The sequence below is a fragment of the Panthera onca genome, chromosome B4 (genome assembly GCF_046562875.1).
Source record: "Panthera onca isolate mPanOnc1 chromosome B4, mPanOnc1 haplotype 2, whole genome shotgun sequence".
Classification (NCBI taxonomy): domain Eukaryota; kingdom Metazoa; phylum Chordata; class Mammalia; order Carnivora; family Felidae; genus Panthera; species Panthera onca.
In genome coordinates this window covers 62073854-62101049 of record NC_138345.1, presented here as the reverse complement: position 1 = coordinate 62101049, position 27196 = coordinate 62073854, and the positions used below count along the sequence as shown (strand labels likewise).

Below are 27196 nucleotides of genomic sequence, written 5' to 3'. Positions count from 1 at the left end.
ATAAATTTCATTGTTTTGGGAGGAGGAGGAGAGGAGTTTTGTTTTGCTTTTTTTGATAGTAAACTGTAGTACACAACTGAGTTGAAATGGCTTGAGGGTACAGATCATAAAAATATATCAAGATTGAAAGATCTCTCAAAGGAAATCAGGCGTCTCCTGGAACATCAAAAAAGAATTAGAAGAAAAAATTTTATTTTATTTAGGGGTTAATGGTTTAATTGGAAGAAATGGTGAAACTTATTTTTAATAGACATTACCTTAGGCATTCTAGCAGCTAACAAATCCTATTTAACAGTTTTTCTGTATTTATTCTGTTTCTGCCTTTTAATGTCACAATAAGCAAGTTAACCTCTTTGTGTCTTAGTTTCCTTATCTGCAAAATGGGAATAAGAATAATAATACCTAACTCTGTAAGGTAGTTGGTGAGGATTAAATGAGTTAAAATATGCAAAGCGCTTAGAACAATGCCTGTCATAGTTAGCATGCATTAAATGTTAGCTCTTGTTATTTTAACATTTCTGTTCCTAACTTCTGTAGTTACTTAAGATGTTACTGGGGCGCCTGGGTGGCTCAGTCGGTTAAGCATCCGACTTTGGCTCAGGTCATGATCTCACAGTCGGTGAGTTCGAGACCCGCGTCAGGCTCTGTGCTGGCAGCTCAGAGCCTGGAGCCTGCTTCGGATTCTGTGTCTCCCTCTCTGGCCCTCCTCTGTTCACGCTCTGTCTCTCTCTGTTTCAAAAATAAATAAACATTAAAAAAAATTTAAAAAAAAGATGTTACCTTGGTACTTAGTCAAATTAAAGACTGAAGAAGACACTTTTTTTTTTTTTGATGTTTATTTTTGAGAGTGCAAGTGGGGGGGGGGGGCAGGGCAAAGAGAGGGGGACTGAGAATCCAAGCTCTGCGCTGACAGGCTGACAGCAGCAAGCCTGAAGAACGGGGCTTCTTCAAACTGCATCAGGACCTGAGCCCATGTCATTGCTCAACTGACTGAGCCACCCAGGTGCCCCCCATGAAGACACTTTTTAAAGTGATTTCTTTCTGATCCCTAAAGTGATTAAACACTCTTCTTTTATGTGGTTAATATGTCTTTAAACTCCATCTTCCAGTTGCTTGCTTTCTTAAGCTGTTATCCTCTATTAATTACTGAGGTACAAATTGCTCCTTTCTACTACATATGGTCTTATTACCGTCTACGTCAGTACTGCTCTTGGTGCTAGTTAACCCATTCTCCTTGCATTTGGAGATACTCGTTCTGTTATAAATGTATTTCTCCTGTCCTTGACCTTTTTCCACTTCAGTTTTGTATACTTTTTAAAAAAAAGTTTATTTTTGACAGAGAGCGTGAGTGGGGGAGGGGCAGAGAGAGAGAGAGGGAGAGAGAGAATCCCAAGCAGGCTTTTTACTGTCAGGGCAGAGCCCGATGTGGGGCTTGAACTCGCATGTGAGATCATGACCTGAGCCGAAACCAAGAGTCAGATGCTTAACTGACTAAGCCACGCAGGTGTCCCTCAATTTTGTACACTTTGATTCAGTAGTTAGTATACTCAGTGTATTATTTGAGGAGGATTATATTTGTCCTTGCTTCACATTGCTACTAGGCACTTCCAAATTGTGTTGTGCCATCACTCTACAGTCTCTGCTCTTAGCTTTTCTATCACTTTATATCATCTTCATTCTGTTCATGACATTAACTAACCTCAGATACTATCCCACTTTCCTCAAAGACTTAAACATAAATTTCAAGTATCCTACAAATGTTTGTATTTCTTTTGAGAATTAGAAACATTTATCAAATGACTCATTTTTATCTTGGTTAGAAACTGTGAGGTAGCCTTTATGCCTCCCTCCCTCCTTTTAAAGTAAAATATAATAGAGGATTCTGTGATGCTGAGGATTTTTTCAAAATTGTCACAGCTAATAAGGGCCTAGGTAGTAACCCAAGTTTTTCTGACCACAAAATTCATATTTATACCACCTTACTCAGCTTCCAAGTATACTTTTTTAAAAATAACTTTGCAGGTTATTACATTTATTTGAATTATGTTGGGGTAAACAATTTTAAGAATAACAAGAACTCTTGTAAAAGGTCTAAGTTGTAAAGTGAAAAGAATTAAGTACTTTTGGGTGATAGTATTTGTCAATTGAAACTAAGTTATCTTTCATAAAAAATTTTTAGTGTAAAGTATTCTAATGCAATATAATCAAATAATTTAAAGTTATAGGTAAGTAGTTTTGCTTTTTGTTTCTGAAGTTTGTTGATGGCCTGGATAATACCTGTTTTGTGTCCTTTCTCATTCTTATTAATGGCTTGTATTAGTTTCACGGGGCTGCTCTCACAAATTCCCATAAACTGAATGGCTTAAAAACGTCGACATTTATTATCTCACAGTTCTGGAGGCCAGCAGATGGAAATCAAGGTCTTGGCAAGGCCATGTTCCCTCTGGCTGTTCTAGGAAAGAACCTTCCTTGCATCCTGTCGCACCTGGGTACTCCTTGGCTCTTCTTGGCTTGTAGATGCATGACTCTTATCTCTGCCGCTGTCTTCACATGGCATTCTCTCCTGGTTGTGTCTCTTCAAATGGACTTCTGATAAGAACAAGAGTCATTGGATTTTGGGCCACCCTAATCCAGTTGATCTCATCTTAACTAATTACATCTTCAAAGATTCAACTACCATATTTCCACATAAGGTCCATTCACAAATACCAAGATTAGGACTTCCATGTATCCTTTTAGGGGACCCAGTTCAACCCACAGCATGGTCATATATATTAACCAATTAAATATTTCTCATGTTGCCAAATATATATTAAAAATAGAAGTTAGCTCATAAAATGTGGGTAGCAGGAGTAAAATTGTTTCTCCATTTTTGTTTGGAGAAGTAAACTTAATTGAGCAGACTTTAAAAGGTGTCATGAACTCTGTTTTAATTTTAGCAAAACATTTTATAGTCTCATATTCAAATGGATGCAATGATGAACTGTGGGCTTTGTTGACATTATTTAGATTGAGGGTTGATAATGTGTGTCTGTGTTCCGGCATGAAAGGTGGTTTCTTATTTCTTATGCAGTTTTTCAAAGCATTGTCTTAGTCTCAACTATTATCAATGACTTCCTGGACTTTTTTTTGTTTGTTTGCTTCTTAATATACATGACAGCTTAGGGAAGATATTGAAGAAAACAGTCTGGAGATTGGGAAAGTATGAGGAGCAGCACCAACCAGTGGGCAAAAAATTCTAATGCAATGGCTTCTAAATTTTTAGATTATGTGGACCAGCACAAAATATAGAGGGAATACAGGGAAAGGGGCTGGATTTGAGGACTGATGTAGAATTGCAGTTTTTAATTTCAGTAAAGCAGGACATCCAAAAACAAAAGAAACAAAAACCTCTATTACCCACTTTTATCATTTCATAAAAGAATTGACACACATTAAAAAGGAAGGAAATACTCTCCAATAAAATATTTTTAAATTGAATAAATTTAGCTTAAAAGTTTCATTTTTTTTTTTTATTTAGGTTCAGAAAATTTTCTAATAGCATGGCAGTGACTTCTGGAAACCAGTGATTTGGCGTATTTCTAAATGCATTTTTAAAAGTGGCTGACCAAGCTAGACAGTGAAGGAAATAGAGTGGGGATGGGAGCAGTGGGACTGGATAACGGGGAGAAGTCCAGTGTACTGAAAACACAGGGAAAATGAAGAACAAATTCTGTCCTAGTTAGTAAATTAAAGAGCTGGAAGGATAATTGGTTCTGCTCAGAGAGGAAAACTAGTGTTTTGGATTTTGGAGATGGAACTGTTTTGAAAGTTATAAGAGAAGCCAAAAATGGTCTCGCTTGTGTGTGGCTTTGCATAGATGGAGGTCACTGGCTTAGAAAATCTGTTACATTTACATGGTAAAAGCATTATCATTGTGAATAAATGCCACAGGATGAGTGTCATAGGGTTATGACTTGCAAAGGACTGTGAAGGAATGGGGAAGAAGAGAAGCATATTGAATGATCCAGGTGCTAAAGTTACTAAGGAAATTTTAAATAGATCCAGACGTTACTAGAAGATGATCACAAGTACTGAAGTATCAGTGTGCACTGTGGTTTGGAGCATGGACTCTGGAGCCAAGTTGTTTGGGTTCGAATACAGGTTCTACCACTTGCTGTGTGTCCCTGCAGATACTACCTGACTGTTCTGTGCCTCAGTTTCCTTATCTATAAATGAGAATAAAAATAGTATCATCTTTATAGAGTCGTTTAGAGGATTAAATGAATAAATAAATAATTCAAATAATACCTAACGTAAAATATGAAAGCTATAATTCTGGGTAGTATATGTGTTCATTATTATTTTTTTAAAGATTTATTTATTTTTGAGAGAGTGCATGTGCATGAGTGGGGGGTGGGCAGACAGGGAGGGAGGGAGAGAATCCCAAACAAGCTCTGCACTGACAGTGCAGAGCCTGATATGGGGCTTGAACTCTCAAACCATGAGATCATGACTTGAGCTGAAATCAAGAGCCAGATGTTCAACATACTGAGTCACCCAGGCACCCCTGTGTTTATTATTATTAGAAGTAGACTTGAAAAGGGAAGAAATGGTTGAGAAATCATAATAAAACACCGACTGCCTTACCTGGTGAGTCTCAGAAATGAAGTAAGGATTTGAAGGGCATTACCACCAGGAGAATGTCAAGTGTCATGAAGAAAGCAGATAAAAGGATTGCTTTCAGAAAAACAGAAGTTATTGGACAACTTGTTCATATCAGAACAGTGGCTCTGTAGAGTAGAGTGGCAAGTATTGGAGATGGAATGAGTTTCTTTGATGATGCAGGTTAGTGCTGGACTAACAGGAATGGGACAGGAGGAGTAGCAGAGAGGCAAGGTGCTCCATTCTAGAAGAGTAATCATGGAAAACAGGAATGGAAAATGCTAGATGGAGGCGGGGAGGTAGCCAGGTAGGAGGAGTGCTGAATAAGCTGTGTGAATTGTTAGAAGTTTATAAAACTTACTAGCTGCTTGTCATATCTTTATATTTATATATAATATAAAAGAACATATTTATAAAACTTATAAAAATATAGCAAGTTTAGGAGTAAAATTCAGTTTTGTCATTTGCTCAGCCATGCTATACCTATTATGTGCCAACCACTGTTCTAGGTACTAGGACTACTATAATGAAAAAAACAAAAATTCCTCTCCTTGTGGATCTTATATTTTTATATATTTACTTATCTTAACTGTTTTGATTGGTAAGCTGTGCTATCATGGGTATTTCTGGGAAAATTTCCTTCCTTCATATTTTGGGGAATGTCCCACCTTTTTTTTTTTTCTTTCCTTTCATATTTATTGTATACCTCTGTGCCAGGTATTGGAGATACACAGATCAAGTTAGGGTTCCTGCCCTAACATTAGAGTGGAGAAAACAGAAAGTTAAACAAGCAATTAATTGAGTCTGAATTGCCTTTGGAATGACCCCATGAAAATATAGAAAGCAAAAATATATGTCTGCGGAGAGATTTGTACTGGGAATAAAGATTTGAGAAGAATGGGCATATAAATGGAAATTGAAGGGAGGGGAGATCACTAGGAAAGAGAGTCGGAGGAGGGCCTAGAGCTGAATCTGAGTGGAAGAAGAATCTGCATAGTAAACCAAAGTTCTTAGAGATAGAATGAAAATCAGGAATATAGTATTATTTAAGGCAAGGTAAGATGCTGTTTCAAGAAGAAAAAGAATTGATAAACTATTTTTTCAGAGGCAAAATTAGGAAAGGACTAGAAAGTGTCCATAGAATTTTATACTGAAGAAGTTGTTCATGGGGTGGTTGGGTGGCTCAGTCAGTTGAGTGTCCGACTTAGGCTCAGGTCACGATCTTGTGGTCCGTGAGTTCAAGCCCCATGTTGGGCTCTTTGGTGACAGCTCAGAGCCTGGAGCCTGATTCAGATTCTGTCTTCTTCTCTCTCTGCTCCTCCCCTGTTCTCATTCTTTCTCTCTCTCTCAAAAATAAATAAATAAACATTAAAAAAAAAGTTGTTCATGACTTAGAGCAAATTTAGTTAAGAGTTGAACATGTAGTGAGGAAGTAGTCACACTGTACAAATGGGGACAATTCATTCTTTTTTTTTTGTTTTTAAAGTAAACTCTACCCCTAATGTGAGGCTCGAACTCACCCTGAGATCAAGAGTCACGTGCCCTGTGAGTCGCAGCCAGGTGCCCTGACAATTCATCCTTTTAAGTTTGGTTTATAGATAAGCAGCCAGAGATCTATAGTTGGAGTTGGACTTGATCTTAAATGCAGAGTTTCGTTTTAAAGACAAGCGGTTTGAACGTATTTAATATTTAACCCCAATAGGAACAAATGAGTAGAAATTGAAAGATTGAAGAAGGATCGGTCTTGGTGCAGTTACCACTAAGCAGGTACAGAAAATAAATGTGATTGCTCAGAGTTGAACAAACTTAGGGAGCACAGCTTATGCTTACAAACAGAAGCATAATTTACAAATGAGAATACCAGTTTTATGACTGTTATGGGGATCAGAAATTCATCTGTCTTGTCTACGTGTCTCTTTTTTCCTTAAGAAAAACATACACATGAGAACCAAAATTATAATCCGAAGGCCACGTTGTGTTTATGGAATAGAAAAGAGAAGTTAGTTGGATGTTTTTAATGGCAAATGAAATCAGTCTATTATTGCATCCAAACTTCACTTTAGGACTGATTAGTAGTGCCCCTGGTTAGGGACTAGTGTCTTTTGGACAGTGTTCATGATCACTGCCAGTTTTTACTTCTCAGACTCTCCTTTTTCTTCATGAATGCCCTTTATATGGCCTATTCTTTCTGTATTAATCCTACCCATGGATTTCAGACAAGTCTTTCTGCTTTCTTCTAGAGACCTTCTTTTTCTTTTAGTGACTTCCACAACTATTTGATTTATTCTGTTAGGTGCTGATTTTAGTCATACAGCTTTGATTTTTGGTAATGCTTTATAGCATCACCAATAGTCTTATAAAAATTACACAGATATTTGAGAATTCAGTTATTTTCATGGCTTTATAACATATTTTAGATACAGTTGGCATACTGATCAAAAAAAGAATACCAAGCAGTCCATTTTTAAATATTTTTATTTCAATACATACTTATTTTATTTTAAATATTTTATTTATTTATTTATTTAATTTATTTATTTAAAAATAATTTGGAAAGTCCAAAATTTTCTTAAAAAAGACAGTAAAATCCTCCCATGATCTACTTTTAACATTTTTGCATATAGACTTTGAATCAGTTTCTTGTAAAATTTTCCTTTTGTTTCCCATGAAACTATATGTATGACCTTCTAGTCTTTTCCTAATGTATATGAGTATTTTCCTGTCATTAAATGTTTTCTTTTTTAAGATTTTCAGTGTTTACATAGATTCAGAGCTTTTAATTCACTATAGTTTTTATATTGACTACCAGATATTTGTTTCTAGCTTCAGTATTTTAAAATGACATGAAAATTATCCTCATAGGGCACCTGGATGGCTCAGACGATTAAACATCTGACTTTGGTTCAGGTCAAGATCTCACGGTTCATGAATTTGAACCCCACGCCAGGCTCTGTGCTGACAGCTCAGAGCCTGGATCCTGCTTCAAATTCTGTGTCTCCCTGTCTTTCTGCCCCTCCCCCAATCACCTTGTGTCTCTCTCCCTCTCAAAAATAAACAAACATTAAAAAATAAAAAAAAAAAGGAAAATTATCCTTTCAATCAAAATTTTAGTGACACCAGATTATTATTTTAGGATACCTTTCTAAAAAGGGAATTCACTTAGTCAAAAGGGTAGTGGTGAATATTTATATTCTTGCTAACAATATAGATGAGTGTGCCTATTTTATTTACTTCATTGTAATCTATTAGTGGGAATATATTAATATATTTGTTAATTTAATAGAAGGAAAGTTATTTCTTATTTTAATTTATACATTTAAATATTATGAATGTCAAGTACTTTTCACTTTTTGCTGTTTAAGGTGTTTGTGTGTATAAATTGCCTTTCATTAGTATTTTTTTGTCAGAGTGAGATGGAGAAAGGTGAGGTTCAGCTAAGTGTTAAGGTTTTTTTCTCAAGGAGGAATGAGATTGTTAAGTTGTTTCAAGAACATTTGTCACTTACCTAAAATTAAAAGAAACCTTTGTATCTTTTTTGGAGGATTCATTTATTCATCATTTATTCCTTAGCATGACTATATGAAAGAAGAAGAAGGTTTTCCTGAAGATGAGGCGACTGAATCGGAAAAAAACCTTGAGTTTGGTGAAAGAGTTGGATGCCTTTCCAAAGGTTCCTGACAGCTATGTAGAGACTTCAGCCAGTGGGGGTACAGGTAAGTATCAGTTCAGATTAAAACTCCCTTACTAAGTGCAACTTCTCGGTGAGCCAGTCAGCTCATACAGAAATATAGCCATGAGGAACTCATCAGTGAATTGCATACCTGTGACTGCTCTGTCCTCATGTCACACTGCCCTAATTTTATTGTCATATACATTCTCTTTGGCATCTAACCAAGAGCAGTCTATGCATTTAGCAGTATTTATTAAAACATTACTGAACAACTTAATCCAATTTTACTGCTTTGGTGCTCTTGAGTTATGTATAATTATATATAAATAGAATTGAACTTGGAGGAAGTTATTTAATGTTGAACTGCTTGAGTTCTACTTTGGTTAAGAATAAATCAATTTAGACATTATAACAGAAATTCTTAAATTTCACATTGTTGGAGAAGGGCAGCATGAGGTAATAGTTAAGAGCTTTGACTCTAGAACCAGACTGTCTGGATTTAAATCCCACCTCTTCCCCTTCCTAAGTACCTGACTTTGAGGAAGTTAACTTAATCCATCTATGCTTTAGTTTTTTCTTCCATGAAATGGGGATGGTATCAGTATTTCCCTGGCAGGGTTACTTTAGTGATTAAATAAATTAATATTTATAAAATGTTTAAAACAGTACCTGTTACAAATAGGAGTATTTATTAAATAAAATAAATAAATACGAAATATATAAGAAAAATATGCAACTATGACAGTATTTACTATTATTTCTTTCCCCATGAAGAGCTAATAAAATAGCATATTTCACATAAGATTGATATTTCATTTGGTAAAGTATAGTAAGGGGGTTGCTATTTCTAACCTGCAATTAAGTTTTATTAATGAAAACAGTGCAAGTTGTTGCATGATCCATTTTAAGTGTGTTATGTCGTAATATCTGATAGTTCTCTTATTTTTGTCAAATCTTTTACCTGTTTTTATAAATGAAGTGATATATTTGGGAGATTCTAAAGTAGATGAGAGTTTTATTAGAGATTTGGAAATGTTATTTGAGTTTCTGGCACACAGATTGTTATCGCTTAGGAATTAGTCTAGGAATTTAGACTAGGAATTAGGAACTAGCAATTTAAACTAGGAATTAGTCTAATTTTGTTTTTTATAGGTTGGGCTACAGGCATGGATGATGCATTTTTAATTATGAGGGTACTGCTTTCAAATTTGTACTGTAAAACTATGCTTACTTTCATCATTTATCATATCTATGGCACTGCTGTACATTAGAAAAGAACAATTTTGTGTGTCGTAAAATTTTGGCAAATCTATTTAGTGAGAGATACCTTTAGTACTGCTGAGATAAAATGTTTTCTCAATAGTAGAAGTGCTGTGTTTATGTTTGTGCTCAGTAAATCCTCATTTTTTAACTATTTTAGAAATCTATGTGAATATTTTAAGAAAAGCCTTTTATAGTAGTATCCATTTATGTGGCAATCATATAAGGGCTTTCTTTGCTAATTTTAATCCCACTTAAAATAGTTTCCCGTTGTTTCCTTTTTAAAAATTGTTTTAATTCTGTTTTGTTTGTTTGCTTTCTCAGTTTCTCTAATAGCATTTACCACTATGGCTTTATTAACCATAATGGAATTTTCAGTATATCAAGATACATGGATGAAGTATGAATATGAAGTAGATAAGGATTTTTCTAGGTAACTTCTTTTTTCTTCTTGAAATACTTTTAGACTCAAATTGTTTTGAAGATAACATACCTTCTTTTTAAAAATTTTTCTAACTTTTATATGTGGTTTATTTTAGTTATGAAGAAATAGTACTGGAAAATCCTCTTTAATTGCATGCATTAGGTGAAATATTTTAGAATCATTTCAATCCTGGTTAAATTCTAAAAGAGATTTTCTTGAATTAATATGCACTTGTATAAAAAAGGTTAGGAGGACATAATATATATTTAGGTGTTTTAATGGTAGAAATTGTTTAATGTTTTGAAACTGTTTACTCTTTAGATTTTGAACTATCTTACTGACTTGTGTGAGCTGGAAAAGTGTCTAAAAGCTACATTGTGTATGCTTAAAACTAGATTTATATAAATTACATCTAAATAAAATTTTAATGTAAATAGTGTCATCTTTAAACCTTTGAAAATATATTCTTTTATTTGTATTTGTATTTTTTAATGATTGAAGATAACAGGTTTATAATATTAAGACTGCACTGGGGGGGGCGCCTGGATGGGTCAGTCGCTTAAACGTCCAACTTTGGCTCAGGTCATGATCTCACAGTTCGTGAGTTTGAGCCCCACATCGGGCTCTGTGCTGATAGCTCAGAGCCTGGAGCCTGCTTTGGATTCTGTGCCTCCTTCCATCTCTGCCCCTCCCCCAATTGTGCTCTGTCTCTGTCTCTCAAAAATAAGTAAATGTAAAAAAAAAAAAAAAAAAAAAAAAAGACTGCATTGGATGGTGGGCAGGGGTGGGGAGGGGGACATTTACTTCTCAGTTCCTATTCCAGCTCTGCCGTTTACTAGCTATGTGACTTTCAGGAAGTTACTAAATCTATATCTGCATGTGCTTTAGTCTCCTTTTTCATAAAATGGGGATAATTATAGCACCTTCCTCATGGGGTTAATGAGAATTAAGTAAGGCAGTATTTGTAAATTGCTGTGTAACCTTGGGCAAATAACACAACTGACTTCTTTTGGGCCTCAGTTTCTTTGTCTATAGTATGAGTATTATTCTTGATACCATTAGTTTTCAAAGAGTTTGTTGTTTTAAGCACCAGTGAATCACTTTTTGCTTTTTTTCCAATGAAGTATTTCATAGGTTACCACGTAAGCCAAGTGGGGATGCCCAGAAGCTTGGCCACTTCACCTTATTCTCTGGTTCCTACAGCATCTCCTGAGTCATTTGGAGCACAGTTTGAACTCTAGACAGTTTTAAGACTCTATGGAAGCTCCAAAAATCTGTAATTCCTATTGAAACAAGATAAAATGATTAGAATGAAAAAGTTTTTGATTGGAAGTACAGGATGGGACTGATACGATTGTACTCATTCTGTTATTCACTGATGATTGATTAATTTTGATACTTGAAAATTAATTTGATTTGAAAATAAGGCATTGACTGAGCCTTTTTAAAGGCCATGCAAAATTTTAAACATCATAGTGTTGTTTTTTTTCTTTTTCTGGTAGTTTGTACATTTACCCTGAGCCACACAGACCTAGTTTTCAATATACCACTTCAGTCAGGCATTTAGGCTGCTCTGAACACCACCGGCTTATCTGCAAAACTGAAGCTGTATACTTTATAGGTCCATGATAGGGAATAAAAATTTAATATTTGTAGGGCATCAGGCATAATGCCTGATATATGATATTTATTTGATAAATAGAGGAGAAAGACTTGTAATTCCTAACTCTTGATTTGGAAAGTTTTACGTTTTCAAAAGAATATTCTATATAAGGTTTATGTAAACAGAGGTAGACTTTTCTGAGTTTCTTGGAGTTATTGTTGAGTTTGTTGAATTACCATTATCGAATTAAAGGATATTGTGTTAAAAACCTGTGACATCAGAAAGGCTTTTAGAATTGCAAAATAGAATTTTTACTTTCAAAATGCCTTTGTGTTGGCCATAATAAATGCTATCCAGTTATTTATTTTTTAATTACTTTTTAATCTTTATTTTTGAGAGAGAGTGAGAGAGAGATTGCAAGCAGGGGAGGGGCAGAGAGAGAGGGAGACCTGGAATCTGAAGCAGGGTTTAGGCTCTGAGCTGTCAGCACAGAGCCTGATGTGGGGCTCGTATTCACTAAACGTGAGTCCGTAACCCGAGCTGGAGTTGGACTCTTTTTTTTTAATTTTTTTCAACGTTTTTTATTTATTTTTGGGACAGAGAGAGACAGAGCATGAACGGGGGAGGGGCAGAGAGAGAGGGAGACACAGAATCAGAAACAGGCTCCAGGCTCCGAGCCATCAGCCCAGAGCCTGAAGCGGGGCTCGAACTCACGGACCGCGAGATCGTGACCTGGTTGAAGTCGGACGCTTAACCAACTGCGCCACCCAGGCGCCCCTGGAGTTGGACTCTTAACAGACTGAGCCACACAGGCTCCTATTCAGTTTCTAATCAACATATTTTATTCTGTTTGAAATCTGAGTTTTCATAGATCAGTTGATTTATGTTTCTTATATTTTGTTGATCACTTGGTAATACTAATACTTTCTTTTTGTCTTTTAGCAAATTGAGAATCAATATAGATATTACTGTTGCTATGAAGTGTCAATGTAAGTACACATTAACTTGATGAATCCATTTATTGTTTATGTTTTAAACAATTGCTAGTAAGTAAAACCACTGGTGGTGCCTTAACTTTATTTTTTCCTTTATGATATCTTAAAATGCTATGGTAATGTTATTTAATAATGCAAGTTATTTTTTTACCCAGCTTATATTCTTTAAATTTTTTTCTCCATAAAAAGGAGATTTAACTTTCATATTAGTATAATTAAAAAGAAAATCGGAGGAAATTCTTGTGAGTTAGAGTTCTAATTTGGGTGTATCATTTATTTCTTATTTGGAGTACCAGTTTTACACCCATGCTCTACAAACATATCCTGTTTGACTGTTTTGGTTTACTACTCTTTACTTATGCATATTAAAATATGGATTCAAGTCTTTTTTTTTTTTTTTTAATTTTTTTTAACGTTTATTTATTTTTGAGATAGAGAGAAAGACAGAGCATGAATGGGGGAGGGTCAGAGAGAGGGAGACATGGAATCCGAAACAGGCTCCAGGCTCTCAGCTGTCAGCACAGAGCCTGACGCGGGGCTCAAACTCACGGACCGCGAGACCATGACCTGAGCCGAAGTCGGCCGCCCAACCGACTGAGCCACCCAGGCGCCCCTGGATTCAAGTCTTTTAACTTAATAATGATGATACTTTTTTCTGTTTTCTTGTTGCTTCATTTGATTATACTGCTAGAAGTAGAAAAATGTTAATATGCTAGATAGATAATGTTTAGATCAGTATTGCTGTCAAAAATGAGGATGCTTTTGCATGAAAGATATCTTTTGAATTACTCCCTAAAATGTGAAGACAAAGAAGTTAGTATTTCACATAAAAATTTTTTAACTGTGAAATAGTTTTATCTAATTAAGGAGATTTCTGGGAGATTTCATTGAGAAAAACTTTAAATCTCTTTTTTCATTTATTTTTTCTTATGGTAGTTGTTTTAGGAGTAAAGAAACATATTTATGAGTCTGTGTTATTACTGAATATATCATATTTTGCTTTATTTTAGATGTTTGAATACCATTAAAATTTTAGTCTTTTCAAAATAAACTTTTTCTATTTGTTGATTTTTAAAAAGTCATCAGTAGTTTTCTCCTAAAATTTCTTTTAATTTCTAAAAATAATTCTTGTATTTAATATTTCATATACCAGCCATTTAGTACTTGTGATTAGGTTCTTGACCATTTTTGCAAAGCTCTTCAGTTCAGTGAAGTGAGTTTACGCTTTTTACTATAAGAGTATGAAATTACATTACATTTCATAATATTTACTGAACAAGAACTAGAAAAAGTATTATCGATTTTTTGGAATACTTTCCAGAAGTATTTTGGAATACTTTCCACCAAAACTATGTAATGCTACTTATTTGAAGAAATAAGTGGTATAGGCAAATGATTATATATGTTTGAATTTTCTGTTAGTCATCTCTGTTTGTTAATTTATATCAGATATAGTTTGGCTCTGAACATAGAATGTAAAACTTCTAATTTTTTTATGCAGATGTTGGAGCAGATGTATTGGATTTAGCAGAAACAATGGTTGCATCTGCTGACGGTCTAGTTTATGAACCAGTAAGTTTAATGCACATGTTTTTTTTAATTAATATGCTTTGAGGTATTGTTTTCTTGAAGACAGTTTTGATATTTGCTTTTAGTTTTGTATGAGCTAGACCCTTTTTTTTTTATTCAAAAGTAATCCATATTCTTTACGAAGATTTGGGGGGGTAGTTATATCTAATCCCAAAGTCTTGAGATAACCATTGTTAATTGGATAAGGCTGTAAAGTCTATTTTATAACCTTATTTGTGTTTTATATTTTTTGTTAATGCTTCCTAATAGTTTTCTCTTTTCTTATAGTTGCTTTAATGATGAAATTTTCTTCTTTTCTTCGAATGATTTGGAATGATTTGGAAATTCTGTCCTATTTGTATTGTACCTTTACCAAATTTAAGTCTAGAAATGTTTCAGCTGTATTTCTCTTATCATAATCAAGAATGAAGCAATATCTAGAGGAGTAATTTTCTATGCATTTACTTCTCTCTTCTTCATATTTCCATTTCCCAAAGTTAGTGAAATCCTGACATTCTTCTTCTGTTGGCAGAGTACGAGTTGTGTATAACCAATTTATCAGAAACACCACCACATGACAGGGGCAGGTAAAACACATTACAGGAGCAGGTGATAATAAGTCATGATAACCAGCTCTAAAGAAGCTTTAGGGAATAAGGAATGGAACTCTCAGCCCCTTTGAGTTGCTCACTGCTTTGTTGGCATTGTGGTACTTATGTTTATCCATGCATTCTTGAGTTCTTTTGTTTATCATTGACAGTTGTGAACACTTCTTTAAGCAAATTGCAAAGTGAAGACTAAAGGTGATGGAGAAGGATTAGAAGTAGCTGAATTTCATGGGAAAAAAAAAGGAAGCCTTTAGGTCAGTTTTGATTACCAAATTATTTGTAGCTTATAGCAATAAAATATATTTATGCCTTTTGAAACACACTTTTTAAGTAGAGATTTCTAAAGAAAAGACAACTTTGTTATTGCCACACTGAATCTCTCTGCTCCCTAATTCCTGTATTCTCACTCAAAAAAACTGATTTCACAGTAATTTTTTATGAGGTTAGGTACCTTACACATTCAGGTACCATGTTATCACATATTAAACTAGTATCTAGAGATGTAGATCTTGATAATTATTAGACACTTATGATGTTTGTATTACATTTCATACTATTAAGAATAATTACTGTTTTAACTCTGTTTTATTGCTTTTATTTTCTACCATTCTTTATTTTTTATCATTTTGCAGAAGGACTTTTTGAGACTTCTTAATCAGTAAGAATATGTGGGTTATATTTTATAGACTCTAGCACAACTGCCTACGCCGTTCTGTTCTTCATACATGTGAGTTTAGCTCAGGATATGGTGTTTTGTATTCAGAACTTTATAGAACTTCCTTCATTGTTTTCTGATGCAATTATTTTTTCCTTCACGTATAACCTTTTCATGCTTGAATGCTTTTTTCTTTTACTTTTGCAATTCACATATTTATCCCATATATCCAGGTGTGGATCCCCTTTGGGTGTGGATTTTTTTGTTTTTGTTTGTTCTTTGGTTCTTGTTGATCTTAATGATCTGAATTTTAAAGTTTATATGTGTATATATATATGTGTGTGTACACACACACACACACATACACACACTCATATACACACTTTTTGGCTTGTTTATCTGCTTTAATTTTGTTTAAAGCAATGGTTTTACCTCTGCTTTTTAAAATTCTTATATGATGCTGAATCTCATGGAGTGGTTCTCAATATTCTTATCAATTCTTACATTAGATGTGTATTTCATACTTCTCTGAGTTCTGAGAAATTACCTTGATCCAGCATGACCTATCTTCTTTTCAGTGCCTTCATTATATTTTAAAATTCAATGATTATATTCTATATCTTTAATATCTCATAGATCATTCCATTTTTTTCCTGTCTGCATGATGCTAAATGTCGGTGAGAAATAATTAGAAAAACTTAACACTTTTCTTCTTATTCCTAGCAATGGTATATAGAGGAAAATTAGCCCTCATACTTGAGATTGACCACTTTTTTTCAAGTTATTGAATCTTTTTATACATTCATTTATTTATTTATTTTCTTGTCTAATTTTAGAATGGGGATATAAAGTGGCCCATTAAGTGATTGAGAGTTGAAATAGACTGTTGAGTTATGTCAGTTCCTATCTGACCCACCTTCTCCAACACACACACTTTTTTTTTCATACCTAGATGAAAGGGTATAGATTTACATATACTGTGTTTCTTTTTTTTTTTTTTTTGATCCTTATTTTTGAGAGAGAGACAGAGCCAGAATCTGAAGCAGTCTCTAGGCTCTGAGCTGTCAGCACAGAGCTCAACATGGGGCTCAAACTCATGAACCATAAGATCATGACTTGAACTGAAGTTGGATGCTTAACCGACTGAGCCACCCAGGTGCCCCTATACTGTGTTTCTTTTAAATCATGTTAGAGCTTAAGATGCTTTTGAAGAGGAAGGAAGAAGTTGGTATTTGGTCCAGGATAGTGGAGTGGTCCACCAGGGCCCTCCCAAATTTTCTTTTCTGTGTTTGTTTTGACAGGCTAAATTGAGCTAGGGTAACTCCTCTTTCTTTAGCTCATGTGACCATCCTCATTAGCAACCAGCTGTGGCAGCATTCTTGCTTAACTTAGAACACTGTCCATGCCACATAAGAGCTAGGAATAACACTGCTTTGGAATGTCCTCACCATGTGGTCTCTGGCACTTGATTGAACTCCTGAAAGTGCTTCTAGGGTAGAGACTGCTTCTTCCTTGGGTGTCTTACTATCTTTTATCACTGTTGCCTCTCTTACTCTGAATTAAGGACTTTCCTTGTTTCCTAATATAAACTTCTCTGTCCCATGAAATAAATTATGTCTTGGACTCTTTTCTCACTTTAGTCTCCCTTTCACCCTTGTATGCAAGCTTGCATAACTTCTTGACGATTTCTAGCATGGGGATGCGAATTTAAAATTATTTAAAATGATAATATAGATTGTGTCCTCATTTTATGTTTCTCTGAACATTGTGAAAATTTGGTTTTGAGGAGATTTAATCATCTTTAACCTCCCCTCTAAAATTAAAAAAAATTTTTTTTTAAATATTTATTTACTTTTGAGAGAGAGAGAGAGAGAGAGAGAGAGAGCGAGCACCAGTGAGTGAGCAGGGGAGAGGCAGAGAGAAAGGGAGACACAGAATCTGAAGGAGGCTCCAGGCTCTGAGCTGTCAGCACAGAGCCGGACGTGGGGCTTGAACTCACAAACTGCGAGATCATGCCCTGAGCCAAAGTCAGATGCTTAACCAACTGAGCCACCCAGGCACCCCTAAAATTTACTTACACTTTTTCTTTAGCATTCTCTCCTTATTCTGAGTGGCTCTCATTCCTACTCTTTTTTCACATTTGTTAAGTCCCTGATTTTGTTTACATATATTTTCTGGAGAGCTTGTCTCTCTAGCTAGATTTTTAAGCTCCTGAAAAGCATTAATGTTATCCTTTCTTCTTTGTTTCACAAAATGTGAAGTATAGATGCCTTGTTAGATAATAGGCAATAAGGAAGATGTTAGAATTATGCAATTGTAACAAGATTATTGATTATTACATTGTCAACAGTTAGTCATCTCTTTCAGTCACTTGTGGAATAGGAAAGCTTTATTTAAATTTAACTGTCGTATGGGGTGTGTGGGTGGCTCAGTCAGTTGAGCCTCGGACTCTTGATTTCGGCTCTCAGGGTCATGGGATGAAGTCCTGTGTCGGGCTCCACACTGAGCATGGAGTCTGCTTGAGACTCTTTCCCCTCCTGCTCCCCCCCAACAACAAAAAAATTAAATTTCACTGTCATATAATTAAAAGTCATGTCTTGGCCAGAAAGGTAGGAACTTAAAAATACTTAATTGTATACTTTTCATTAGTAATTTTTAAAATGTTCAGTACTTCTGGTAAGTATTCGTTCCTTTGTCCTAATTTATATTAAAATATTTAGGTAATGCTTCCGATTCTGTGTCTCCCTCTCTCTCTGCCCCTCCCCCATTCATGCTCTGTCTCTCTCGGTCTCAAAAATAAATAAACATTAAAAAAAATTAAAAAAAATATTTAGGTAAAAATTATCAATATAAAATTATTTGAGAAAATGTTTACTTGTTTTTATGTTTTCATACTTACTATCCTAATATGTACTCTGAATATTAAAAACTTAACCCTAATAGCTTTACTAGTTTCCAACTTGTGATCACACATTATGCTATGAGAGTTACTACTTTGCTATTTACTATCATATTTCATTACTATTTCTTTACTTAAAAGAATTTAAAAAATGGTGGAAAAGTGAGGAATCTGACAGCTGGGTTTATATATGGACTCTTACAGTCTCTGATTTTGGAAGAAGTTTTTAACCTATTGAGCTTCTTCCTCACATAAAAAAAGGCAAGAATAATAACAAACTCAGAGCTTATTCTGAAGGTTCAATGAAGTGATGAATTAAGTAACAGTATGTAGCATGCGGTAGGCTACTCAGTAGATTCTTTCTACTTTACCCACATGCTAAGCACTACACTAAGCAGTTTGGGGAAGTCAAAGGAAGAATCACATAGTCCCTACCTTCAAAAGTTTTATTTACAAGGTAACTGGGAAGCAGTTGCACGCAGCCTCTTGTTTGCCATCGTGTGTTTTACAGATGTTAGCATTTTCCTTGTGTGATATGGTGGGAAAAGGGTGGGAAACATGCTGTAGACAAGTTCAGCAGGAGTAATCAGAGATGATTTCATTGTAATCAGAAAGATGGAGGCAATTTAACCTGGAGGATATGGTATGTAGGATTTTGACAGACATGAGGGTCACAATTACAGGAGACGAAGTTCCCAGGTTGGTATAATTAAATTACCAAAGGCAGAGATGTAGAACTATTTGATAGAATGAAGGCTTCTTCCACTTTGATTAAAAAACTGAGGATTTTATAGAGAGAGAGTAGTAGGTTAGGAGCCGATTATGGAGGGATAACTAATATTGCTAAATTTAAAAAGTAGAATCTATATGCTTTGTTATGATTACCTTTATAAAAATCAAAAGTGGGCCTTTTTATTGCAAGGTTAAATTGTGGATATTGCCACAAAGCATGGAAAGCTTGCATATTTCCCTCTGATTCTACAAGTCACCTAGTCTGACTTTGAATTCATGAAGATAGTACTTAAATACAGTTTCTTGAATTATTCCTTATTTTATTCCTACATTTGGGAATTATAGGGCAATTTGTGTAGCTTGTTTCAAAACTGTTGATTTCATCGTGGCATCTTTCTGGCAACAATGTGGGCTTTGGATGCTTGGATATTACAGTTGAGCTTTATGTTTTTCTTTTTCTTTTACAAAAACTTTCATGCACGTATCATTTAAATGATTTTAAGTCCTAAAATACCATTTTGTACATATGCCAGATTATCAGCTTATAGTCATTCCTATAAATGTGGATAACTGTAACAGGTAAATATTTGTGATCAGTAAAATTTCTTTATATTGGTTTTGAGTAAGAATATTATAGATTATATTTTTTCACTTACAGAAGATTAAATGTAAATCATGAATACTTGTTTTTATCAGTATTATAAATTTGTTACTTGCTCAAAGAAATTTTTTTTTTTAAATTATGATATAAAAGCCAAGAGAAATTGACAGTGCTAGTGATTATGTTTTCCTTTATTTCAGGTAATATTTGATCTTTCACCACAGCAAAAAGAGTGGCAGAGGTAATAAGTGAATTAAAGTATTGTGGTCCATGAAATCTGGATCAAATTTTCTCTATTTTGTCCATTTTGAATTATTCATAGATTTAACATTTTTCTGGGCAGTTTTAGGGGTGAAATATTAACAGAATATAATATTTAATCTTTATAATTTCAAAAATATTGTCAAATTATAGGAGAGTTTTGTATAATGTTTTCTCTAGTGTACTTTGAATCATAAGTACATTTTAGTTTTCATTTAAAATTTTATTAAGTATTTAAAAATTTATAAGGCAATATGTGATCATTTAAAATTCAATTTGAATATAAAGGATATGAAGTAAAGGGTATATATTAAAAGTAAAAGCCTCTTCATTATTACTCTTAGTGCTGCTAACTAGCAGTTATAACTAGAGTTAAATTTCTTTTGTAGCCTAGAAATTTTCTGTTAATTTACAATTTTCTGTATGTTTGCATATTTGCTTATGTTTTATTTTTCCCATTACAAATGGTATCTTTCTATACATTCATTCTAGAACTTGCTTTTTTCTACCTAGCCTGATATTTTGGACATCTTCCCATTTCACTACATATAGCATTCTGATAAACTATAGTTCTTATTTAATTTGATTTTTATCACTGGGCATTTAGATTATTTGCAGGATTCTAATATTAAAAACAATGCTCAATGAAAATTCTTGAACCTAATTCCTTATATACTGGTGTGAATATGTGTAAGTGTGTGTAAGTGTATAGAAATGGAATTTCTCTTTCAGAGGATATTTAATTAACATACTGATAAGTTCTTACACAAAGAAAAAAATTTGTAACTATGTGAGATGATGGTTGTTAACTTATGGGGTGATCGTTTTGCAAAATAGAAATATGTCAAATCGTATATTGTACACTTTAAACTTATACAATGTGATATGTCAAGTGTATCTCAATAAAACTGTGAAAAAATACATTTTGATAGGTGATGCCAAAATATCTTTACTTACACTTCAAAACTGATAGTATTTGTTTCTACACAACCTCACCAATAGTGGGTATAACCAAGGCTTTTTTACTTTTGCCAATTCTGTGGGTGAAAATAGTATTATGCTTTTTTTAAATTAACATTTCTTTATGAATGAATCACTTGAATATCTTTATGGATTTTTTTTCCTGTTGTATTTCTTTTTGTGTGAAACTGCTCATTCATGCCCTATGCCCATTTTGCTTGGTTGTTGGTTTTTTTTTTTCTTGATAATTTTAAATAGTCCTTTGTATATTAAAGAAAGTAGTCCTTTGTTATAAATGGTTCCCCCACCCCTACTCCCATGTAGTGCTGTTTTTTTTTTTTTTTTCTTTTTTTTCTTTTTTGTTTCCAGGGCTTACAAAGGCTCTACCTAATTTAAGATTATTGCCAAAACAAAAAAACAAAAACCCTTTTTCCCATTTTTTTTTCCTTTTTTATCTTTCTAAGTACATTTCAAAGGCATTTCTCTTTTAATTTCCAGTTTTGCCATTTGGGGAGATTTTAATGAGATTGAAATCAAATGTAGTTGTCTCTGGGCTTGTAGCGCTTTTAGTAGAAAGCCATCCAGAGATGAAAGACATTACTTTAATCCAGAACTATTAAAGTGAGAAGCCTCCTTTCACATGGAATTTTATTCAGTGTTCAAGACACTGTGTTTTTACTATTAAAATGATGGCTGTTTTCCATAACAGAGGGTTTTTTTTCATATCTTCATATATGGAATATAAGCTTAGATATTGGTATATTTGAGACAAAAGTTATACACAGAGTTTGCTGTCTTCAACCTCTTTTTCCATTGCTCAGCACTGAAATTGGACTCTGGAAATACAAGACACACATCAAATAAGAAACTTTCAGTTTCTGGTAGCATTAGATCCAAAGATTTTGTCTTGAGACGTGTGAATCTGAAGATGGGATCTGGTTGTTGAATCTTCGTAGATTATCAATTCTGCTTCTAAACAAATATTCTAGAATGGACTAGAAATACTGAAGGACTAATATCCTGAATAATGTACATATTAAATGGTTCTTTACCTTTAGAGTTTGCTGAAAGAGATGAAGTTTTCTTTCAGTTGGTATTCTGCTTTTTAAAAATATTTAAGATCCCAGTTAGTCTCTCTCCTGTAGCAGTAAATAAATCTCAAACCCTAGACATAGCCTTTCTGATTTCTGCTTTTTAGTTCTAGATTTAAGATTTATTCTGAACTAAATTTACAGTGTAAAAATGAATTGTTATTTTAAATAGACCTATTTTACCAGTGTTTTTAGTGAATGGTGCGTAAATATTTGATCTTTCACTTGCACTTCTAAAAAATGTTTATCATTATGGTGGGGAGTGAAATATTAGATTTAGGTTTGCTTCCTTTTATAAGGGTCTATATTTGTTTATAATTTTCCCCAAGTTTTATATAGGTAGATAAACTTTTTTTAAAAACACTTTACTTTTTAGAGTAGCTTTAGATTCACAGCAAAATTGAGCGAAAAGTAACAGAATTCCCAAATATCCACTGCCCCCCCACCCCCCGTGCACAGCCTTCACCATTATCAATACCTGGCACTACAGCAGTACATTCCTTACAATCTGTGAACCTGTATGGATGCATCATTATCACCCAAAGTCCATAGTTTACTCTTGGTGTTCTACATTCTATGAATTTTGACAAATGTATAATGACATATGTCTACCATTATAGTATCTACAGAATAGTTTTAGTGCCCTAAAAATCCTCTGTGTTTTGTCTGTTCGTCCCTCTGTGTGTAATTTTTGTACTTGGTGAGTTTGAACTTTAAACAGATGATTTTGGATTTTAGTTATCTGAAGACGTAGAGTTAAAGGAGGTAAAATAGGATTATATTTAAAGATACAGACTTATTGCTAAACGTGGTAGGAAATAACATGGCCCAATGGTAGAAGTGTTAGAGGGAGAGAAAGCTGTTATTCTTGGTTTTGTTGTTCAGAATAAATAATTTTATAAGTTACTGTCAACATAAAGAAATTTGTAAAAAAAAATCTTGAACTAATTTGTTCTATGGGGCTAGGTATATTTAAAAAGAAAATCTAAGTATGGGTTCTCAAATGGATACTTTGTTTTATAGTTTTATGCCTTATATGCTAATATTCTTTTAAAAAATTACAGGTAGAGTATAATATTTTGCTCAGAATGGTCTTATACCATTTTTCTTTGGAAAAAGAGACACCATAATGGCCTATTTTGTAATGAGAATTAGATGCTTGTGGTATGGGTTTATATCCCAGTAATCTCCCACTTAAGTCCACCAAATCTGTTGTACTTGTCTTATTCTTTGTACCTGTCACACTTTATTCAGTACCTGACAAAAGGTAAGAATTTTGTAACAGCTGCATGCAAGCGTGAAAAAGGAGTTTAGATACTCAGGTGAGGAGAAGCTCCTTCTTAGTGACTCTGACTGCACATCTATTATTCACTCCATCAGCTATTAAACTTAGCTGCCCTACCTCATTTTTCCTTCTTTTAAGGAAATGACCAAAGAAAATTTGGTACTTTATTTTAGAATAAAGTCTTGTAGTAATAAATATATGGGTTAAGTAAGTCAGCTAACCATTGTTATTTTAAAAAAGTGTTAGCTTTCTTGTATTCCTAGGTGTATTTGTAACCGTTGCTTGTTGATGTTGTATGTAGGATGCTGCAGCTGATTCAGAGCAGACTCCAAGAAGAACATTCACTTCAAGATGTCATATTTAAAAGTGCTTTTAAAAGTGTTTCAACAGCACTTCCACCAAGGTGAGATGTCATTTTTAAATGTACAACTATTTATTAGGAATTGACTATGACAAAGTTTGAGTATTGGTTTAGTTCCTGAATCTCATATTTCTTAGAGAAGATGTAATCATTCTGTATGATGATTTCTTTTTACTCTTAAATTTATAGCCTGTGATATTGATCATCCTGATCACAAATAATATTATTTCCTTTTCATTTAATTTTTCTCTTATGTGTGTATGGCATACTTCCATATAAAATTATATTAGGTTTTAAGAACAAATTAATTGCATTTGCCATTATTTTATGAGGATGTAGAAACTTTGGTTAGGAGTTTGTGTTTTTATTTCACTTTTTTTTCTCTTTTTTAGGTTACAACAGGTGATATTTAGAAATGCTATAATCATGAAAATGATCATTTAAATTTAAAACTATACAGAGGTTTGACATTTGCTTAGGAAGATGTCATTGTTTGAACTTGGATGGCATGCCTTCCCTCATTCTTACTTCCATCTTTCTCTGTCCCCTACAGTGCCAGAAACAGCTGACAAAAGTATGTTTTTATTGGACTAATTCTTTTAATCTTTCTTCTCTTACTGGCCTTAGTCCTGTGGTCAAATGTGAAGAACCATGGAACGAATATATGTGTGTGTGTGTGTATGTGTATGTGTGTGTGTGTGTGTGTGTGTGTGTGTATATATATATATATATACATACATATACATATATACATACATACATGTATATATATATGTAATTGTTTTTCTACTTTGTAGATGTAAGAGTTTTTATAAATGTGTAGACTTCAAAAAACTGCTGTTGTACTTTTGACATTTAAATCATTACCTAAAAATTGATTTCTAGGGATTCTTTTCCCCATCTACAAAGTGTTCCTTCCACAGGACGGTGACTGTGTTGAGTGTGCCATAAGTAATCCTTCCTCTCATGTTGTAACAGGGAAGATGATTCATCACAGCCTCCAGATGCTTGCAGAATTCATGGTCATCTCTATGTCAATAAAGTAGCGGGGAATTTTCACATAACTGTGGGCAAGTATGTTCTTTTAACTTACTGAAAATACTTTAGACAAGTTGGCAGCTTGGTTTAAAAGTAAATTCTTTGCTAATCAAATAACATAACTACTAAAGGACTGTTTACAATGTTGTGTATCTGCATTTTTGATATTTTGAAACTTACATTCAGGGCTTCAATCTCAGGATAGAGAAGACTACTAACTTTATTTATTTAAAATTTTTTTTTAATGTTTATTAAAAAAATTTTTAACATTCATTTTTGAAAGTGAGACAGAATGTGAACAGGGGAGGGTCAGAGAGAGAGGGAGACACAGAATCTGAAGCAGGTTCTAGTCTCTGAGCTGTCAGCACAGAGCCTGTTGAGGGGCTTGAACTCACAGACTGCGAGATCATGACCTGAGCTGAAGTTGGACCAAGCTTTACCGACTGAGCCATGCAGGCACCCCAGTGTTTATTCAATTTATTTTTTTTTAATTTTATTTTTTAAATTTTTTAATGTTTATTTTGAGAAAGAGAGCACGCATGAGTGGGGGAGGGGCAGAGAGAGAGGGAGACACAGAATCCAAAGCAGGCTCCAGGCTCCGAGCTATCAGCATAGAGCCCAACGTGGGGCTCAAACCCACAAACAGCAAGATGATGACCTGAGCCCAAGTTGGACACTCAACAGACTGAGCCACCCAGGTGCCCCTATTTATTTTTTTAATGTTTATTTTTGAGAGAGAGAGAGCGTGAATGAGTGCGTGTGTGTGTGCACGTGCACATGAGCAGGGAAGGGGCAGAGAGAGAGGGAGACAGGATCTGAAGTGGGCTCTGTGCTGACAGCAGAGAGCCTGATGTGGGGCTCGAATCCACAAACTGTGAGATCATTACCTGAGCCGAAGTCGGACGCTCAACCAACTGAGTCACCCAGGTGCCCCAAGAAGACTACTAACTTTAAAAACTACTTCAAAACAAAAGTAAAACAGTCATGTTATAGTTTATAAATTAAATGAGCTGTAAGTGGATATGGATGAAAACCTTCTACTTGCCAAGTATTAGTAGCCAGGAAGCTCTTACGTAGACATTTTGTTAATTTGTTCATGTTGGATGGCATTAGGTTTTTGTTTTATTTTTCCTTCTGATGATCATCATCAAAATGCAATCCCTGATGAATTTGAGACAAGTATTTTTATGTAGTTAGAAATTAGTAGTGCCTAAGATAAAGTATGTAGAAGTTAAGAAAAATATCAGACCACCTGTCTTCATGAACAGCACCAGTATAGATACTCTCATATGATATAAACACTTGGTAAAGTTCTGAATAAATAGATTCTCTGGCTCTCTCCCTGCCTCCCTCCCTCTCATTCTCCTTCCTTCCATCTAGAGTTGTAGAGCTGAACAGTTCTTCATTATAAAAGACATTTTTTGAGTACTTGCTGTGTGCATAGTACCATGCTAGATACTAAGGATAAAAACCATAAAAAAGAAAGAGAGAAAGTGTTTTTGCCTTTATGGTGCTGACATTCTGTGAGAGAATCCAAACTTTGAACAGTGAATTACACTAATAAATACTTAATTATAGTTGTATTGAAGCTGTAGAAGTATGGCCGATAAGAAACTACATAACAGGGTACTTGACTTACCCTGCACATCAGCAGAGGCTTTATTGAGGAAAACCTTTGAACACTAGTGAATGATTAGGAATTTTATATATAAAGGAGAAAGGGCATCCAGACTGAGGGAAAGGCCATAAAGCAGGAAAAAACGTTGCTAGAGATTTTTTTGTTATATGTGGAGATAAATAGAATAAGTCTTTTATGCAGTATTATTTCAGTGTTTACAATGATGAGATCAGACATTTGTCTTTCTTGTCCCATTCTTCTTGACATTTATGTTTTGTTGTTTTCTTACTGTTGCCAGGATTGATTCTGTAGCTGGGAACCTTAGAATTTCTTAGTATAGTGCAGACAATAGATAATAGCTGGCTCAAAGAAATTGAGGTTTTATTGCTCATATGGATACAAACAATATCCTACTCCCAAACTAACTGAAAGAGAAAGAGGGTAACTTTGACTAATATTTTATGAGCCTCTATATCATGGCCTTGTTTCCAAATTTCACTTCTCTCTCCATGTGATAATTCATGCCATGAATAAGGGAGGCCAGATGGGAAAGTATTTGGTTTGTATCTTACCCTTATCTCCGGGATATCTTATGAAATCCACTCCTAATATTTGGTATTAGGTTTACCAAGTTCAATATTGATCTTTTTGAAGATCTCATTTTATCTTCTCAGATAGAATATCATCATTCTCAACTGTAATATAAAGGAGAAATAAAAAGAACATGATTTGTAACACGATAATATGTATATAATATATATATGTACGCATATATAATATGCGTATGCAGAATGAAACAGATGTATTGGCTGTTCAAATACCACAAATGCTATTTCTGTTGATTCTGAAATAGGGAACAACTCTGTAATCCTGCAAATAAAACAAAGTAAAATATTTTCTCCATTTCCTAGGAAATTTAGTA

General features: G+C 34.2%; 1 protein-coding gene across 2 annotated transcripts in view; it reads left to right on the top strand.

Moving 5' to 3' along the window:
- The window catches only part of ERGIC2 (ERGIC and golgi 2), a 41470-nt gene that overhangs the window by 1090 nt on the left and 13184 nt on the right, over nucleotides 1-27196 (top strand). The window contains exons 2-9 of one of the 2 annotated variants that reach the window (XM_060658029.2): nucleotides 6347-6411; nucleotides 8215-8357; nucleotides 9899-10007; nucleotides 12544-12590; nucleotides 14098-14168; nucleotides 19861-19901; nucleotides 23559-23660; nucleotides 24597-24692. In XM_060658029.2, coding sequence (XP_060514012.1) covers nucleotides 8252-8357; nucleotides 9899-10007; nucleotides 12544-12590; nucleotides 14098-14168; nucleotides 19861-19901; nucleotides 23559-23660; nucleotides 24597-24692 — 572 coding nt within the window. In that variant the 5' untranslated portion in view covers nucleotides 6347-6411; nucleotides 8215-8251. The remainder of the gene's footprint in view (nucleotides 1-6346; nucleotides 6412-8214; nucleotides 8358-9898; nucleotides 10008-12543; nucleotides 12591-14097; nucleotides 14169-19860; nucleotides 19902-23558; nucleotides 23661-24596; nucleotides 24693-27196) is intronic. The other variant, XM_060658030.2, reaches the window with a different exon arrangement.